At 42.3% G+C, this 17,272-nt stretch overlaps 1 protein-coding gene across 1 annotated transcript; it reads left to right on the forward strand.

The window, feature by feature from the left end:
* The first annotated feature begins 1,657 nt into the window (after positions 1-1,657).
* LOC109759892 (probable glutathione S-transferase GSTU1) lies at positions 1,658-2,660 on the forward strand. The gene has a single exon (XM_020318728.3). It carries the CDS (start codon positions 1,731-1,733, stop codon positions 2,397-2,399), a length of 669 nt encoding a protein of 222 aa, XP_020174317.1. The 5' UTR covers positions 1,658-1,730; the 3' UTR covers positions 2,400-2,660.
* The last annotated feature ends 14,612 nt before the right edge of the window (positions 2,661-17,272 follow it).

Consider the following 17,272-nt stretch of genomic DNA (forward strand, 5'->3'; position numbering starts at 1 on the left):
GTCGGGGTTGGCTTCGCCCGCGCCGCCGAAGACTACCACACAAGTCACTGTCGTGCATTGATGAAGACTGTGGCACCGGCCGTCACCATGCTCCGCCTGTGCGCCGTGCTAGATCGCTATCTGATTACACAACTACCGCCGCCTTCAGTCGTGCGGGCTATTCCGGCGGCTCCGGAGATGAGATGGTTACCTCGTTGTCGTCGTGCCATAGTCTCCATATAGGCACAACCATTGTTCTTTGTACCCACATTCAGTGGCGGAGCTAGCGAATTCCCAAAGCCTGGGCACGCTATAAACTAAAGTGTACTTTGGTCTATCAAACCACCAACACACTTGTGTCACTAAATAATATGCTTAATTATGTAGTGGAACAAACATAATTGGAGTCGGAGTTGTCGTTTGCCGCTGCCATTGGTGGCCCTCGCCGTTGACTGTTTGCTGCCTCTTGGCCATGGCCTTGCGCATGTTGGGCATTTGCTGGTGCTGCACGCGTGACTAGTGCTCGCTGAAGTGCCGATGATGATGAGGACGAGCCACCATCCGTCGGAGGAGAATTCACACCACAGGGGATGCCGCTTTGACTCCTGCGCTTTCGCTTCAGATCCCGGTCGTTACTTGGTGGAATCGTAGCCTAATTGGAGGCCCGGTCTTGCACCATCTCTTGCGGTCTTGCCGGTCATCGGTGCTTCACCAGTCCACCTCGCCGGCCACCACCTCCAACGGCGTCGGAATTGCTAGGGCACAGTCTTGCGGCGCGGCGTAAAGGCAAACAGCGTGCGAGGCAGCCAAACAGGCAAGGCGAGCGATGCAGCCGCAGGCTCGACATCGATCTGAGTCTGACTAACCTAGTGTGGCCATGTAAAGAAATTAATGGATGAGGCTTAGGCGTCCTCGTTTGGCGTGAGTAAGCCCAAAAGGCAAAAACAACGCCCAAACTAGCCCAATTCACTAAGCTGTTGTATTTTTCCGCGTAGATCGTACGTATTCATCGATTGTGTCTCCGGCTACTTGAAAAATCCGCAGCGCTCGAGCCCGGGCACGTGCCCAGGGTGCCCGGACGGTGAAATCGCCCCTGCCCACATTGAGTTGATGCATAAGCTAAAATTTCCTTTCCAAGATATTTTCTTGCATACTATTAGCAATACAAGGTGCGCAAAGACCCTGGTTTGGTTGGCTGGTTGTGTAGTACCGAAAAGTGTCACCTGGGTCAAGAGCAAGTGAACCAGTCCAACTCTTGAAACTAACGGACGAACTTTCCCTCTTCAAAACAAATGAACATAACATTCCACCTGATCGAACGGACACGCTCATCTTTTTTTTTTTTTTTTTGAGGGGTGGACACGCTCATCTTTAAGAGCAAAGCCAATCGAACGTCACCACGTACCACATCTTTCCCTGATCCACGAGCCACACGGTCTTCTGCGCCAGAAGTGCGGTGTGGCCTCCCACGCCAGCCACTCGTCCGGTCGTCCCCTTGGCGCACGCGCGGATCGTGCGTGCCGAACGAGCGAACGAAGCCCCGGAATTGTCCGGCCGGTACGTAGACGCACACGCACGAGACGTACTAGACCATTCCGGAAGGAAACACACATGATCCCACCCTCTGCTCTCCGCCTATAAATCCTCACCCTCCTGGCCTCCTCCTCCCACCATACTCACTCCTCACCCGCACACAGCGCACGCAACACAAACACACGCACAAGTCGATTGATCCCACCAACTCAACAGCAATGGCGGGCGAGAAGGGCCTGGTGCTGCTGGACTTCTGGGTGAGCCCGTTCGGGCAGCGCTGCCGCATCGCCCTGGCAGAAAAAGGCCTCCCCTACGAGTACGTCGAAGAGAACCTCATGGCCGGCAAGAGCGACCGCCTCCTCCGCTCCAACCCCATCCACAAGAAGATTCCTGTCCTCCTCCACGACGGCCGCCCCGTCAACGAGTCCCTCATCATCCTCAACTACCTCGACGACGCCTTCCCGGACACCCCCTCCCTCCTCCCCTCCGACCCCTACCAGCGCGCGCAGGCTCGCTTCTGGGCCGACTACGTCGACAAGAAGGTCTACGACTGCGGCACCCGGCTCTGGAAGCTCAAGGGCGAGCCGCACGCGCAGGCGCGGGCCGACATGGTGGAAATCCTCAAGAATCTGGACGGGGCGCTCGGGGACAAGGCCTTCTTCGGCGGCCATGCCTTCGGGTTCGTGGACGCCGCGTTCGCGCCCTTCACCTCGTGGTTCCACAGCTACGAGAAGTACGGCGAGTTCAGCGTCGCGGAGGTGGCGCCGAAGATCGCGGCTTGGGCAAAGCGGTGCGGCGAGCGGGAGAGCGTCGCCAAGAGCCTCTACTCGCCTGACAAGATTTACGAGTTCATCGGTGTGCTCAAGAAGATGCACGGCGTTGAGTAGGCCGGCCGGCTGGCCGGCCGGGGGGAAGCAATAAGTTCGATCGTGTGTACGGTGTGTACTTGTGACGTGTGTGTGTGTGTGTGTGTGTGTGTGTGTGTGTGTGTGTGTGTGTGTGTGTGTGTGTGTGTGTGTGTTGTGTGTGTGTGTGTGTGTCAATGCTAGTCTTCTTCAGTTGGGGCAGCACCGAGTTGCCACCTGCGATTCTATTCCATGCGAAGAATAAATTAATAAAGGGTATATTTGGACTTCTACTCCTGCTGACAATGGGTTCTGTTGCATTTTGTTTCAATATTCGACGAGCGCGGGATTACTTTATCGTACTTCAAATCAAATACATAATAGAAGGATTGGACCGTTTTGCTGTTGTTGGGTTTTCATAGTCTATTTACTCTCTGTTTCAATATAAGGTGTATTTGTTTTTTAGAAAAGTCAAATATTTTTAAGTTTGACCAAAGTTGCGAAGAAATATATCAATATTCGTAATATCAAATTGGTATCAATATATTCATCGTGAAATGAATTTTACTATGTCATTTATTTGGTATTGTGAATGTCGATATTTTTGGCTCTGGAGTTCGTATGTCAAAGTCAACAAATTTTAACTTTCAAAAAAAAACAAGTACACCTTATATTTTGAAATTGAGGGAGCATTTGGTGGGGGGGGGGGGAGGAGGAATGATTGAGTGTTTTTATTTATAATGCGGTGTTTTGATGGGGCCTTTCGCGGTATGAATTTGTGTATCTGTTAATCAATCCATACTTATGTGGGAAAAATTTCTATGTCGATGGTTGCAAGTACTATTTTGGTGCTACAATATCACATGTTAACGTTATTTTCTAGGTGGTGGGAGTGTGTGCGGGATTATTATAGTTTTATCGGTTGCTACCGATTGATTAGAAAAATTGTTGACTTGGTCAAATCATGAACCAAATTCAAAATTGAATACCTCAATACAATGGAAAAGCTTCAAAATTAAGGTCCATAGTTAATTAAAATAATGAATGAGGGAGATTGTTGAGAAATTCTAAATTGGAAACCTCAATTCATTATGAGACCTTAAAAATTAGGGGCTAGTGCTATAGAGGATTAGAAGCACGTGTGTGATAGTATCTATCCTAATTTTCAAAAATCTAACCAAAATCTGAAGGAGTAATCCATCAACGAATCACAAAATGTTGTAATACATATTTGAAGTGTGTGTGTGATAATATCTAAGCTAATTTTCAAAAATCGACCCAAAATCCAAAGGAGACGCGTAATATCGACCGTAACCCATCAACGAATCATAATGGGCCTTCGAAGGACAACACAAATGATTTTTAACATAGATCGAGGAAATCACTTGTCAAGGGTTAGGCCAACTCCAACGCGGCGGCCCTTTTCCATCCCTTGGTGTTTCGTTTGGGTCTGCGCGGCCAACCAACGGCCTTATGCGTGACTGCAAATGCAAAATGTGTCTGTCACTGATGTCTACTACGCAACTTTTTTCTTATAGACTCGTGTTGGGCCTCCAAGCGCACAGTTTTGTAGGACAGTAGCAATTTTCCCTCAAGTGGATGACCTAAGGTTTATCAATCCGTGGGAGGCGTAGGATGAAGATGGTCTCTCTCAAACAACCCTGCAACCAAATAACAAAAAGTCTCTTGTGTCTCCAACACACCAAATACAATGGAAATTTGTATAGGTGCACTAGTTCAGCGAAGAGATGGTGATAAAACTGTAATATGGATGGTAGAAATATATTTTTATAATCTGAATAAATAAAAATAGCAAGGTAGCAAATAGTAAACGGGCACCAAAAACGGTATTGCAATGCTTAGAAACAAGGCCTGGGGTCCGTACTTTGGCTAGTGCAATCTCTCAACAATGCTAATATAATTGGATCACATAACCATCCCTCAACGTGCAACGAAGAATCACTCCGAAGTTCTTATCTAGCGAAGAACATAAGAAGAAATTGTTTGTAAGGTATGAAACCACATCAAAGCTATTCTTTCCATTCGATCTAATCAAGAGTTCGGACTAAAATAACACAAAGCTATACTTTCCGTTTGATCTATCCTAGAGTTCGTACTAAAATAACATCAAAGCAAATTCAGATTCATAATACTCAATCCAACACAAAGAACCTCAAAGAGTGCCCCAAGATTTCTACAGGAGAAACAAAGACAAGAACGTGCATCAACCCCTATGCGTAGATTACCCCAATGTCAGCTCGGGAATCCGCGAGTTGAGTGCCAAAACATATATCAAGTGAATCAATATGATACCCCATTGTCACCACGAGTATTCATTTGCAAGACATATATCAAGTGCTCTCAAATCCATAAAAGTATTCAATCCGATAAAAAGAATTCTCAAAGGGAAAAATCAATTCATCACGATAGAGAGGGGAAAACACCATATGATCCTACTATATTAACAAAACCCGCGATACATGAAGATCGTGACATCTCAAGACACGAGAGAGAGAGAGAGAGAGAGATATTAAACACATAGCTACTGGTACAAACTCTCAACCCCGAGGGTGGACTGTTGGAGAACGTAGTATTTCAAAAAAATTCCTACGATCATGCAAGATCTATCTAGGAGAAGCATAGCAACGAGCAGGGAGAGTGTGTTCACGTACCCTCGTAGACCGAAAGCGGAAGCGTTTAGTAACGCGGTTGATGTAGTCGAACGTCTTCGCGATTCAACCGATCCAAGTACCGAACGCACGGCACCTCCGCGATATGCACATGTTCAGCTCGGTGACGTCCCTCGAACTCTTGATCCAGTTGAGGCTGAGTGAGAGTTCCGTCAGCACGACGGCGTGGTTACGGTGATAATGAAGTTACCGGCGCAGGGCTTCGCCTAAGCACTATGACGATATGACCGAGGTGTAAAACTGTGGACGTGGCACCGCACACAGTTAAAGATCAACTTGTGTGTCTATGGGGTGCCCCCTCCCCCGTATATAAAGGAGGGAGGGAGGAGGCCGGCTGGCCCTAGAGGGCGCGCCCAAAGGGGGGCGTCCTACTCCAAGTAGGAATCGGCTCCCCCCTTTCCTAGTCCAAGTAGGAGAAGAAGGAAGGAGAGGGAGAGGGAGAGGGAAAGAGGGGCCGCGCCCCCTCCCCTAGTCCTATTCGGACTCCCCATGGGGGGGCGCCACCTCCTAGCTGCTGCCGTCTCTCTCCCCTAAGGCCCATTACTTCCCCGGGGGGTTCCGGTAACCCCTCCGGCACTCCGGTTTTATCCGATACCATCCGGAACACTTCCAGTGTCCGAATAATATGGTCCAATATATCAATCTTTATGTCTCGACCATTTCGAGACTCCTCGTCATGTCCGCGGTCTCATCTGGGACTCCAAACAACCTTCGGTACATCAAATCACATAAACTCATAATACGAGTCGTCATCGAACGTTAAGCGTGCGGACCCTACGGGTTCGAGAACTATGTAGACATGACCGAGACATATCTCCGGTCAATAACCAATAGCGGAACTTGGATGCTCATATTGGTTCCTACATATTCTACGAAGATCTTTATCGGTTAAACCGCATAACAAGATATGTTGTTCCCTTTGTCATCGGTATGTTACTTGCCCGAGATTCGATCATCGGTATCAACATACCTAGTTCAATCTCGTTACCGGCAAGTCTCTTTACTCGTTCTGTAATGCATCATCCCGCAACTAACTCATTAGTCACATTGCTTGCAAGGCTTATTGTGATGTGCATTACCGAGAGGTCCCAGAGATACCTCTCCGACAATCGGAGTGACAAATCCTAATCTCGATCTATGCCAACTCAACTAACACCATCGGAGACACCTGTAGAGCATCTTTATAATCACCCAGTTACGTTGTGACATTTGATAGCACACTAAGTGTTCCTCCGGTATTCGGGAGTTGCATAATCTCATAGTCATAGGAACATGTATAAGTCATGAAGAAAGCATTAGCAACAAACTAAACGATCATAGTGCTAAACGGATGGGTCTTGTCCATCACATCATTCTCTAATGATGTGATCCCGTTCATCAAATGACAACACATGTCTATGGTTAGGAAACATAACCATCTTTGATAAACGAGCTAGTCAAGTAGAGGCATACTAGGGACACTTTGTTTTGTCTATGTATTCACACATGTATCAAGTTTCTGGTTAATACAATTCTAGCATGAATAATAAACATTTATCATGATATAAGGAAATATAAATAACAACTTTATTATTGCCTCTAGGGCATATTTCCTTCAGTCTCCCACTTTCACTAGAGTCAATAATCTAGATTACATAGTAATGATTCTAACACCTATGGAGTCTTGGTGCTGATCATGTTTTGCTCGTGAGAGAGGCTTAGTCAACGGGTCTGCAACATTCAGATCCGTATGTATCTTGCAAATCTCTATGTCCCCTTCCGACACTTGATGACGGATGGAACTGAAGCATCTCTTGATGTGCTTGGTTTTCTTGTGAAATATGGATTCCTTTGCCAAGGCAATTGCACCAGTATTGTCACAAAAGATTTTCATTGGACCCGATGCACTAGGTATGACACATAGATCGGATATGAACTCCTTCATCTAGACTCCCTCATTCGCTGCTTCCGAAGCAGCTATGTACTCTGCTTCACACGTAGATCCCGCCACGACGCTCTGTATGGAACTGCACCAACTGACAGCTCCACCATTCAATATAAATATGTATCCGGTTTGCGACTTATAGTCATCTGGATCAGTGTCAAAGCTTGCATCGACGTAACCATTTACAGCGAGCTCTTTGTCACCTCCATAAACGAGAAACATATCCTTAGTCCTTTTCAGGTATTTCAGGATGTTCTTGACCGATGTCCAGTGATCCACTCCTGGATTACTTTGGTACCTCCCTACTATACTTATAGTAAGGCACACATCAGGTCTGGTATACAACATTGCATACATGATAGAACCTATGGCTGAGGCATAGGGAATGACTTTCATTTTCTCTCTATCTTCTGCAGTGGTCGGGCATTGAGTCTCACTCAACTTCACAGCTTGTAACACAGGCAAGAACCCTTTCTTTGACTGATCCATTTTGAACTTCTTCAAAATCTTATCAAGGTATGTGCTTTGTGAAAGTCCAATTAAGCATCTTGATCTATCTCTATAGATCTTAATGCCCAATATGTAAGCAGCTTCACCGAGGTCTTTCATAGAAAAACTCTTATTCAAGTATCCTTCTATGCTAACCAGAAATTATGTATCATTTCCAATCAGCAATATGTCATCCACATATAATATTAGAAATGCTACAAAGCTCCCACTCACTTTCTTGTAAATACAGGTTTCTCCAAAAGTCTGTATAAACCATATGCTTTGATCACACTATCAAAACGTTTATTCCAACTCCGAGAGGCTTGCACCAGTCCATAAATGGATCGCTGGAGCTTGCACACTTTGTTAGCATCCTTTGAATCGACAAAACCTTCTGGTTGCATCATATACAACTCTTCTTCTAGAAATCCATTCAGGAATGCAGTTTTGACGTCCATTTGCCAAATTTCATAATCATAAAATGCGGCAATTGCTAACATGATTCGGACAGACTTAAGCATCGCTACGGGTGAGAAAGTCTCATCGTAGTAAACTCCTTGAACTTGTCGTAAACCTTTTGCAACAAGTCGAGCTTTATAGACAGTAACATTACCGTCAGCGTCGGTCTTCTTCTTGAAGATCCATTTATTTTCTATGGCTTGCCGATCATCGGGCAAGTCAACCAAAGTCCACACTTTGTTCTCATACATGGATCCCATCTCAGATTTCATGGCCTCAAGCCATTTCGCGGAATCTGGGCTCATCATCGCTTCCTCATAGTTCGTAGGTTCGTCATGGTCAAGTAACATGACGTTCAGAACAAGATTACCGTACCATTTTGGTGCGGATCTTACTCTGGTTGACCTACGAGGTTCGGTAGTAACTTGATCAGAAGCTTCATGATCATCATCATTAGCTTCCTCACTAATTGGTGTAGGAATCACTGGAACTGATTTCTGTGATGAACTACTTTCCAATAAGGGAGTAGGTACAATTACCTCATCAAGTTCTACTTTCCTCCCACTCACTTCTTTCGAGAGAAACTCCTTCTCTAGAAAGGATCCATTCTTAGCAACGAATATTTTGCCTTCGGATCTGTGATAGAAGGTGTACCTAACAGTCTCCTTTGGGTATCCTATGAAGACACATTTCTCCGATTTGGGTTCAAGCTTATCAGGTTGAAGCTTTTTCACAAAAGCATCGCAGCCCCAAACTTTAAGAAACGACAACTTGGGTTTCTTGCCAAACCACAGTTCATATGGTGTCGTCTCAACGGATTTAGATGGTGCCCTATTTAACGTGAATGCAGCCGTCTCTAAAGCATAACCCCAAAACGATAGCGGTAAATCAGTAAGAGACATCATAGATAGCACCATATCTAATAAAGTGTGGTTACGACGTTCGGACACACCATCACGCTGTGGTGTTCTGGGTGGCGTGAGTTGCGAAACTATTCTGCATTGTTTCAAATGAAGACCAAACTCGTAACTCAAATATTCACCTCCACAATCAGATCGTAGAAACTTTATTTTCTTGTTACGATGATTTTCCACTTCACTCTGAAATTCTTTGAACTTTTCAAATGTTTTAGACTTATGTTTCATCAAGTAGATATACCCATATCTGCTCAAACCATCTGTGAAGGTTAGAAAATAACGATACCCTCCACGAGCATCAACACTCATCGGACCGCATACATCAGTATGTATTATTTCCAACAAGTCTGTTGCTCGCTCCATTGTTGCGGAGAACGGAGTCTTAGTCATCTTGCCCATAAGGCATGGTTCGCAAGCATCAAGTGATTCCAAAAGCCCATCAGCATGGAGTTTCTTCATGCGCTTTACACCAATATGACCTAAACGGCAGTGCCACAAATAGGTTGCACTATCATTATTAAACTTATATCTTTTGGCTTCAATACTATGAATATGTGTATCACTACTATCGAGATTCATCAAAAATAGACCACTCATCAAGGGTGCATGACCATAAAAGATATTACTTATATAAATAGAACAACCATTATTCTTTGATTTAAATGAATAACCGTCTCGCATCAAACAAGATCCAGATATAATGTTCATGCTTAACGTTGGCACGAAATAACAATTATTCAGGTCTAAAACTAATCCCGAAGGTAGATGTAGAGGTAGCGTGCCGACGGCGATCACATCAACTTTGGAACCATTTCCCACGCGCATCGTCACCTCGTCCTTAGCCAATCTTCGCTTAATCCGTAGCCCCTATTTCGAGTTGCAAATATGAGCAACAGAACCAGTATCAAATACCCAGGCGCTACTACGAGCATTAGTAAGGTACACATCAATAACATATATATATCAAATATACCTTTCACTTTGCCATCCTTCTTATCCGCCAAATACTTGGGGCAATTCCGCTTCCAGTGACCAGTCCCTCTGTAGTAGAAGCACTCAGTCTCAGGCTTAGGTCCATACTTGGGTTTCTTCACTTGAGCAGCAACTTGCTTGCCGTTCTTCTTGAAGTTCCCCTTCTTCCGTTTGCCCTTCTTCTTGAAACTAGTGGTCTTGTTGACCATCAACACTTGATGCTCCTTCTTGATTTCTACCTCCGCAGCCTTTAGCATCGCGAAGAGCTCAGGAATTGTCTTATCCATCCCTTCCATATTATAGTTCATCACGAAGCTTTTGTAGCTTGGTGGCAATGATTGAAGAACTCTGCCAATGACACTATCAACCGGAAGATTAAATCCCAGTTGAGTCAAGTGATTATGATACCCAGACATTTTGAGTATATGTTCACTGACAGAATTATTCTCCTCCATTTTGCAGCTGTAGAACTTATTGGAGACTTCATATCTCTCAATCCAGGCATTTTCTTGAAATATTAACTTCAACTCCTGGAACATCTCATATGCTCCATGACGTTCAAAATGTCGTTGAAGTCCCGGTTCTAAGCCGTAAAGCATGGCACACTGAACTATCGAGTAGTCATCAGCTTTGCTCTGTCAGGCGTTCATAATGTCCGGCGTTGCTCCTACAACGGGTCTTGCACCTAGCGGTGTGATACGTCTCCAACGTATCTATAATTTTTTATTGTTCCATGCTATTATGTTAACCATATAGGATGTTTTATATGCATTTATATGCTATTTTATATGATTTTTGGGACTAACCTATTAACCTAGAGCCCAGTGCCAGTTTCTGTTTTTTCCTTGTTTTTGAGTTTTATAGAAAAGGAATACCAAACGGAGTCCAATTGACGTGCCAAATTTTGATGATTTTTTATGGACCAAAAGAAGCCCCCTGAGTGAAAGAGTTGGGCCAGAAGAGTCCCGGGCCGTCCACGAGGGTGGGGGTGCGCCCCCTATCTCGTGGACGACTCGGAGACCCCCCTGACGTGAGACCTACGCCAAAAATTCCTATAAATATAGAAACCTCCAGAAAATAACCTAGATCGGGAGTTCCGCCGCCGCAAGCCTCTGTAGCCACCAAAAACCAATCGGGGCCCTGTTTTGGCACCCTGCCGGAGGGGGGATCCCTCACCGGTGGCCATCTTCATCATCCCGGCGCTCTCCATGATGAGGAGGGAGTAGTTCACCCACGGGGCTGAGGTTATGTACCAATAGCTATGTGTTTGATCTCTCTCTCTCTCGTGTTCTTGATTCGGCACGATCTTGATGTATCGCGAGCTTTGCTATTATAGTTGGATTGATGTTTCTCCCCCTTACTCTCTTGTAATGGATTGAGTTTTCCCTTTGAAGTTATCTTATTGGATTGAGTCTTTAAGGATTTGAGAACACTTGATGTATGTCTTGCATGTGCTTATTTGTGGTGACAATGGGATATTCACGTGATCTACTTGATGTATGTTTTGGTGATCAACTTGCGGGTTCAGTGACCTTGTGAACCTATGCATAGGGGTTGGCACATGTTTTCGTCTTGACTCTCCGGTAGAAACTTTGGGGCACTCTTTGAAGTACTTTGTGTTGGTTGAATAGATGAATCTAAGATTGTGCGATGCATATCGTATAATCACCCACGGATACTTGAGGTGACATTGGAGTATCTAGGTGACATTAGGGTTTTGGTTGATTTGTGCCTGAAGGTGTTATTCTAGTACGAACTCTAGGATAGATCAAACGGAAAGAATAGCTTCGTGTTATTTTACTACGGACTCTTGAATAGATCGATCAGAAAGAATAACTTTGAGGTGGTTTCGTACCCTACAATAATCTCTTCGTTTGTTCTCCGCTATTAGTGACTTTGGAGTGACTCTTTGTTGCATGTTGAGGGATAGTTATATGATCCAATTATGTTATTATTATTGAGAGAACTTGCACTCGTGAAAGTAAGAACCCTAGGCCTTGTTTCAACGCATTGCAATATCGTCTATGCTCACTTTTATCATTAGTTCCCTTGCTGTTTTTATATTTTTAGATTACAAAAACCTATATCTACCATCCATATTGCACTTGTATCACCATCTCTTCGCCGAACTAGTGCACCTATACAATTTACCATTGTATTGGGTGTGTTGGGGACACAAGAGACTCTTTGTTATTTGGTTGCAGGGTTGTTGGAGAGAGACCATCTTCATCCTACGCCTCCCACGGATTGATAAACCTTAGGTCATCCACTTGAGGGAAATTTGCTATTGTCCTACAAACCTCTGCACTTGGAGGCCCAACAACGTCTACAAGAAGAAGGTTGTGTAGTAGACATCAAGCAATTTGTGGCGCCGTTGCTGAGGAGGTGAGTTCTTGAAGGTATATCTTTAGATCTTGCAATCGAATCTTTTTGTTTCTTGTTTTATCACTAGTTTAGTCTATAAAAGAAAACTACAAAAAAATGGAATTAAGGGTGCCTCATATGCTTCATCTTTTTAATATCTTTCGTGAAAATGATGGGAAGGAAATTGTGCCGAAGTGCTAGAAGAAGAATGCATTAAAATGTTTGGCTCTAAATCTTTGAATGATGAGCATGATTGCAATGATGTTAGTACGAACTCTTTGAATATCCATAGTACTAATGATGATTGCACTACTCATGATGAAAATGTCTCTTATAAGCATGTCAATTTTTGTGGAGTGCATAGAGTTTGCAAGTACACACCAAATAGGGAAGATAGATTTTGCAAGAGGCATAAGTATTTAGAAACCAAATGGTTGCAAGAAAGGCTAGATGTTTGTGCAGAAAATTTAAATTTTCTTAGTCATCCTTGTGAACTTTGCAATGAACGTGGTCATTTAAATATCCAATGCAAATTGTTTCATGATCGTATCGTGTCCAAAAATTGTGATGACTTGATTTCCCTTGCGCATCATAATGAACTTAGTTTGCTTGTGGGTTATGAAGAAATGAAACGTATAACTAAGGATATGCCAGAATTTGTCCTTGATAAAGTTCTTGATTTTGATCTAGAAGAAATTTATATGTATTGTGCGGTGAATTGCATTGAAAATCCTTATATTGCCAATTACATAAAGACAAGAAAACAAATAGAAGATGAAGAGAATACTAATGAAAGGGAAGAGATTTCCCAATATCCTCCTATTCTTTCTTATGATGAATCAGGTAACGAGGAGGAGCTTTCTATTCAACCAATCTCATTAATAAGGAGCTCCAAAAAGAGGATTAAACCCACATAATGTGAAGAAGAAAAAGAAAAGACGGAGAAGCAAAGGTAAAAAGGTATCCCTCCCAAATGATGTTGCTCCTATTACTCATTGTGATGATGATAATTGCTATACTATGGGTGCTATCCATACTATTAATGATGAGAGTGATTATGCTTATGATATGAAAAGGCCCAAGCTTGGGGATGCTATGTTTGATGAGAATGACATGTTTGAGAATTTATTTGCTGCAATTAATGTTTGTCCCAAGATTGGGGATTCTATGTTTAATGAAGATGATATTTTTAGCCTCCCAAGTTTTGATGAGCAAATTTATTATGATGATAGCATGCCTCCTATTTATGATGATTATTGTGATGAAACTTATGCTACAAAAAGTAGTGATGATTATATTTATAAAACTTGTCATGATTATGATTACCCTTTTTCTGAACATTACTCTTTTAATGTGGAAACAATTTATAGTATTCGAGTCTGTTATGATACTCCCACTATTCCGAATGAGAAGAATTTTTCTTATGTGGAGAGTAATAAAATTTCTACGCTTGTAGATCATGAAAAGAATGCTTTATGTGATGGTTATATTGTTGAATTTATTCATGATGCTACTGAAAATTATTGTGAGGGAGGAATATATGCTTGTAGGAATTGCAACAATATCAAGTTTCCTCTCTATGTGTTAAAAGTTTTGAAGTTATGCTTATTTTGCCTTCCTATGCTAGTTGATTATTGTTCCCATAAGTTGTTTGCTCACAAAATCCCTATGCATAGGAAGTGGGTTAGACTTAAATGTTCTAGTCATATTCTTCATGATGCTCTCTTTATGTTTCAATTCTTATCTTTTATCTGAGCATCATTGAAATCATCATGCCTAGCTAGGGGCGTTAAACGTTAGCGCTTGTTGGGAGGCAACCCAATTTTATTTTTGTTATTTGCTTTTTGCTCCTATTTAGTACTCCCTCTGTAAACTAATGTAAGAGCATTTAGATTACTAAAATAGTGATCTAAACGCTCTTATATTAGTTTACGGAGGGAGTAATAAATAATTCATCTAGCCTCTGTTTATATGTGGTTTTATGTTTTAATTAGTGTTTGTGCCAAGTAGAACCTTTGGGAAGACTTGGGTGAAGTCTTTGCGATCTTGCTTTAAAAAACAGAAACTTTTGCGCTCACGAGATTAGATGCCATTTTTTACTGGAGACTGCTTTTAGGTTGATTCTTTTTGAAGATGATTAATATACAAATTCCTCACGTCCACCAATTTATTTTAGAATTGTTGGAGTTCCAGAAGTATTTGTTTAAGTCAGATTACTACAGACTGTTCTGTTTTTCACAGATTCTGTTTTCTATGTGTTGTTTGCTTATTTTCATGAATCTATGAGTAGTATCGGAGGGTATGAACCATAGAGAAGTTGTAATACCGTAGATATTTTACCAATATGAATTTAGAATGAGGTCACAACAGTACCTAAGTGGTGATTTATTTTTCTTATACTAACGGAGCTTACGAGTTTTCTGTTAAGTTTTGTGTTGTGAAGTTTTCAAGTTTTGGGTAAAGATTCGATGGACTATGGAATAAGGAGTGGCAAGAGCCTAAGCTTGTGGATGCCCAAGGCACCCCAAGGTAATATTCAAGGACAACCAAGAGCCTAAGCTTGGGGATGCCCCGGATGGCATCCCCTCTTCCGTCTTCGTTCATCGGTAACTTTACTTGGAGCTATATTTTTATTCACCACATGATATGTGTTTTGCTTGGAGCGTCATTTTATTTTCTTTTGTTTTGCTTGATGTTTGAATAAAATACCAAGATCTGAAATTCTTAAATGTTAGAGAGTCTTCACATAGTTACATAATTATTCAACTACTCATTGATATCTTCACTTATATCTTTTGGAGTAGTTTGTCGTTTGCTCTAGTGCTTCACTTATATCTTTTTAGAGCACGATGGTAGTTTTAATTTTGAAGAAATAAATGAACTCTCATGCTTCACTTATATTGTTTTGAGAGTCTTTAGAAGAGCATGGTAATTTTCTTTGGTTATGAATTTAGTCCTAATATGATGGGCATCCAAGAGGGATATAATAAAAACTTTCATATAGAGTGCATTGAATACTATGAGAAGTTTGATACTTGATGATTGTTTTGAGATATGAAGATGGTGATATTAGAGTCGTGCTAGTTGAGTAATTGTGAAATTGAGAAATACTTGTGTTGAGGTTTGCAAGTCCCGTAGCATGCACGTATGGTAACCGTTGTGTGACAAATTTGAAGCATGAGGTGTTCTTTGATTGCCTTCCTTATGAGTGGCGGTCGAGGACGAGCGATGGTCCTTTCCTACCAATCTATCCCCCTAGGAGCATGCGCGTAATGCTTGGTTTTGATGACTTGTAGATTTTTTTCAATAAGTATGTGAGTTCTTTATGACTAATGTTGAGTCCATGGATTATACGCACTCTCACCCTTCCATCATTGCTAGCCTCTCGGTACCGTGCATTGCCCTTTCTCACCTTGAGAGTTGGTGCAAACTTCACCGGTGCATCCAAACCCCGTGATATGATACGCTCTATCACACATAAGCCTCCTTATATCTTCCTCAAAACAGCGACCATACCTACCTATCATAGCATTTCCATGGCCATTCCGAGATATATTGCCATGCAACTTTCCACCATTTCGTTTATTATGACACGCTTCATCATTGTCATATTGCCTTGCATGATCATGTAGTTGACATCGTATTTGTGGCAAGGCCACCATTCATAATTTTTCATACATGTCACTCTTGATTCATTGCCCATCCTGGTACACCACTGGAGGCACTCATATAGAGTCATATTTTGTTCTAGTATCGAGTTGTAATCCTTGAGTTGTAAATAAATAGAAGTGTGATGATCATCATTATTAGAGCATTTTCCCGAGTGAGGAAAAAAAAGAAAGGCCAAATAAAAAAAGTGAAGGCCCAAAAAAAAGAGAAAGGCCGAATAAAAAAGAGAAGGACCAAAAAAATGGGAGAAAAAGAGAGAAGGGGCAATGTTACTATCCTTTTTCCACACTTGTGCTTCAAAGTAGCACCATGATCTTCATGATAGAGAGTCTCTTATTTTTTCACTTTCATATACTAGTGGGAATTTTTCATTATAGAACTTGGCTTGTATATTCCAACAATGGGCTTCCTCAAATGCCCTAGGTCTTCGTGAGCAAGAAAGTTGGATGCACACCCACTTAGTTTATTTTGTTGAGCTTTCATACATTTATAGCTCTAGTGCATCCGTTGCATGGCAATCCCTACTCCTCCCATTGACATCAATTGATGGGCATCTCCATAGCCCGTTGATAGCCGCGTCAATGTGAGACTTTCTCCTTTTTTGTCTTCTCCACACAACCTCCATCATCATATTCTATTCCAACCATATTGCTATATCCATGGCTCGCGCTCATTTATTGTGTGAAAGTTGAAAAAGTTTGAGAATACTAAAGTATGAAACAATTGCTTGGCTTGTCATCGGGGTTGTGCATGATTTGAGAATTTTGTGTGACGAAAATGAAGCATGGACAAACTATATGATTTTGTAGGGATGAGCTTTCTTTCGCTATCTTATTTTGAGAGGACATAATTGCTTGGTTAGTATGCTTGAAGTATTATTGTTTTTATGTCAATATTAAACTTTTGTCTTGAATCTTTCGGATCTGAACATTCATGCCACAATAAATAAAATTACATTGAAAATTATGTTAGGTAGCATTCCACATCAAAAATTCTGTTTTTATCATTTACCTACTCGAGGACGAGCAGGAATTAAGCTTGGGGATGCTGATATGTCTCGAACGTATCTATAATATTTTATTGTTCCATGCTATTATATTATCCATCTAGGATGTTTTATATGCATTTATATGCTATTTTATATGATTTTTGGGACTAACCTATTAACCTAGAGCCCAGTGCCAGTTTCTGTTTTTCCTTGTTTTTGAGTTCTACAGAAAAGGAATACCAAACGGAGTCCAATTGACGTGCCAATTTTTTATGATTTTTTATGGACCAAAAGAAGCCCCCGGAGTGAAAGAGTTGGGCCAGAAGAGTCCCGGGCCGTCCACAAGGGTGGGGAGCGCGCCCTATCCCCCTGGGCACGCCCCCCTATCTTGTGGACAACTCGGACACCCCCCTGACGTGAGACCTACACCAAAAATTCCTATA

This window comes from Aegilops tauschii, chromosome 5 (genome assembly GCF_002575655.3).
Source record: "Aegilops tauschii subsp. strangulata cultivar AL8/78 chromosome 5, Aet v6.0, whole genome shotgun sequence".
Lineage (NCBI taxonomy): Eukaryota > Viridiplantae > Streptophyta > Magnoliopsida > Poales > Poaceae > Aegilops > Aegilops tauschii.

What these genes read in the sequence shown, in the direction of transcription:
- LOC109759892 (XM_020318728.3), top strand. Translation starts at nt 1,731, where the DNA reads ATGGCGGGCGAGAAGGGCCTGGTGCTGCTGGACTTCTGGGTGAGCCCG.